Genomic DNA, 2901 nt, shown 5'->3' with positions numbered 1-2901 from the left:
GGTGGGGTGAAGGGGACCCAGGGATGAGCCACGGTCCTGACCCACACCCGCTGCCCTGCTCCATTCCTTCCTCCTCCTCTTCCCCCTGCCCCTCCTTCTTCTCCCTCCTCCTTTCCTTCTCCTCTCCCTTCCTCCCTCTCCCCCTCCTCCTCTTCCTCCCTCTCCTCCCAGCTGCCTTTGGACGTCCTTACCCGCTCAGGACACCCAGCACCAGGTTGAGGATGAAGAAGGATCCCAGCAGAATGAGGGTGACAAAGTAGATCCAGGGCCACTCATTCCCGATGGCGTCGTTGACCTGGTCGGGACAGAGGTGTGAGGCCCGTGCTCTGACTCGAGGGCTCAGGTCTCCCTCCCCGAGTCTGCCCATCAGATCCTGCCTGACCCTGGAGGACAAGGCGAGAAGCCACCTGGGACCAGTGAGGGGATTTTTTCTAGCCTGAGGACTCAGGGTCTGGGCAGGAAGGACCTCCTAAGGGGGACCCTGCTGACTGTCTGCCTGGCCCAGGCAAGAACTGACTCATTTTCCCTCCAACCAAGGGTGTCTCCTACCACCTCCCTGGCTTGACTCTCTCATGGACTCTACATCTAGCCGATTGCCTTACAGCTAGGATTCTTCACAATGAACAAGCTCTGTGACCCTGGACTGTCACCTAACATGTTGAACATCATCCCCATCTGTCTAACAGCAGTATTGATACATACTCTCTCCTCACAGATGTGTGACAGAGGTGAAATAACACGTGACAGCCCTTTGACGTCTTAATCATTCGTTCCCCTCACGTGCACTTGCGAGAAATATTTATACTAATCCTTTATATTTGCGAAGCATTTGACAGTTTTACAATTTTCCCTCCGCGGGCGGTGTCATGCTGTGATTAAGGTTTCTGGTTTGGAGCCAGATGGATTAGAGCTTAATTCTTGGCTCTGCTGTTCACCAAATTCACAACCGTGGGCAAGGTACTTAATCTCTCTGAGCCTCAGTTTCCTTATCTGTAAAATGGAAGCAATGCCTTCCAGCGTTGGAAGATAAAATAAGAAATGTAACCTAGCCCTTAACAACACCAAATAAATAATATATCCCTATATAGTGTTGAGTACGTGCCGGGCACGGCTGTAATTCAGTTAATCCTCCCACTAACGCTGTGAAGTAGACAGTATCATTGTCCTTATTTTATAGATGAGAAACTAATATCTAAGCCTATTTATAGGGAAAGCAGTCTTGCAGTGAGTGGCAAGGAGAAGGACTTGAGGGCCCTTCATTTTTCAAGGAGTCTGAGATCCTAGGGCCTAGAGCAGACCCATCGGAAATGAGTCACTCAAAGCCAGGCTTAGGGAAAAGTGAGGAGTTGAGACCAGAAGCCATGGAGGCCCTGGTTTCCATTCTTCCCCTGCCTCTCGGGTCCTAACTGACATACTGTACCACGGGGATGCCCCAGAGGATGCTGGGACACACACCTGGGGACAAGGCTCCCCAGCAGGGAGCGAGAGGGCGCTTCGGGCACTCAAGTCAGTGACTGGCCCTCCCGGTGGCCTGGCACCCCTCCCTGTCCACCCCCAGTGGGTGAGGGGAGACGGTTCCGGCCCAGACCCACCCAGTAAAGGACGTCAGTCCAGCCCTCCATGGTGATGCACTGGTACACGGTGAGCATGGAGAAGCCAAAGTTGTCGAAGTGGGTGATGCCGTGGTTGGGACCCGGCCAGCCGCCCCGGCACTCGCTGCCGTTGATGGTGCAGCGGCGCCCCGAGCCCATCCTGGCGCAGGGAGACGGCTCCTCATTCTCCACCGTGGCCATGACGTCTGGAGGCAGAAGGCAGAGTGAGCATCAGACAGCAGGAGGAGGAGGACGGTCACAGGAGAAAGGTGCTTAATAGCAGTTTAAACGAGTGGAGCAATAGGTCTAAAGACACACTCGGCTGTAAACGCAAACCCTGCCCCGCGTGGAGCAGATGGCGACAGATGAAGAGGAACGCTTGGGCCTGGCCTTGGCAACGGTGTCTACAGGCAGCAGTAACCGTGTCTGAGGCCCAGGGCCTCATGGGGGCTCTGCCTCCAGGATTAATTGATCTGTGAAGTGCAACCTATGAAACGAGAGTGATGCAAGTGTCATTTGTACCCACAGAGCTTTAACCGAGGAGGCCGCTGCCTGGCTGGAGCGGGGGCGGGGGCGGGGGCTCACGTATTCTGCCTTGAGAGCTGTCTGGGGACGAATGGAGCTGCCCCCGCGCTGCTGGGCTGAGCTGTCCAAGATACCCAGCCTAAGGGGCAGGGGTCTGCTCTCCGGGAAGTTCCCACCAGGCCTGAGCCTACGTTCCTCTTTGTCCCCGTGGATGGTGCTTTCCTGTCTTTAGAATGCTCCATTTTTGATGCCATCCTGGGTCCCTTTACCTTAGGAGGTTTTGCCATCTCCTTTCGTGTTCAGAGATTAGGTTAGCTCATCAGGACCGGAACGCCCTGCCTTACCCGTACTGACCACGCGGGCTCAATCCTCCGGACACGGAAGCGAGAGGACGCTGCCCCCACGAAGTCACTAGCCCTGATTCCAGAGAAGCTGCTGGTCGGCATTCACCACGACCTCATGAGGGTGACCTCCAAATTTGGGTTGAAGGTGTAATAGAAAGTCCCCTCCTATCTGTCCTGGCAGTGCTTATTACGGGATGTAGATTGCTACGGTGACGGGAAGGGCTGATATGGGAGGGGTCTAGGAATGTAACCGCTGAAAGCTTTGCCAGAGTTTACTCTTGTGAGTTGGGTTTGGAGTGGCATTGCCTGTCCCCTTGCTGTCAGTGGGCACGAGGAGGTGAGTAGAGTCTCCTGAGACACTGCAGGCCAAGGAGAATCAGTCTGGTGAGTTAGAAGAGCCAGGGGAGGGCTCATCCCAACAGAGGTCGCCTCTGTCTTAC

At 55.0% G+C, this 2901-nt stretch overlaps 1 protein-coding gene across 1 annotated transcript in view; it reads right to left on the bottom strand.

The window, feature by feature from the left end:
- Positions 1 to 2901, bottom strand: part of LOC105826943 (voltage-dependent L-type calcium channel subunit alpha-1S) — a gene marked incomplete at its 3' end in the record, with an annotated part of 45170 nt that overhangs the window by 24414 nt on the left and 17855 nt on the right. The window contains exons 6-7 of the mRNA XM_012664958.1: positions 1593 to 1798; positions 192 to 295 (exon numbers count right to left, since the gene is read on the bottom strand). Coding sequence (XP_012520412.1) covers positions 192 to 295; positions 1593 to 1798 — 310 coding nt within the window. The remainder of the gene's footprint in view (positions 1 to 191; positions 296 to 1592; positions 1799 to 2901) is intronic.

Source organism: Propithecus coquereli, unplaced genomic scaffold, assembly GCF_000956105.1.
Source record: "Propithecus coquereli isolate 6110/MARCELLA unplaced genomic scaffold, Pcoq_1.0 Scaffold944, whole genome shotgun sequence".
NCBI lineage: Eukaryota > Metazoa > Chordata > Mammalia > Primates > Indriidae > Propithecus > Propithecus coquereli.
Note: the sequence above shows the minus strand (reverse complement) of the source record. Positions and strands in the feature narration are given on the sequence as shown.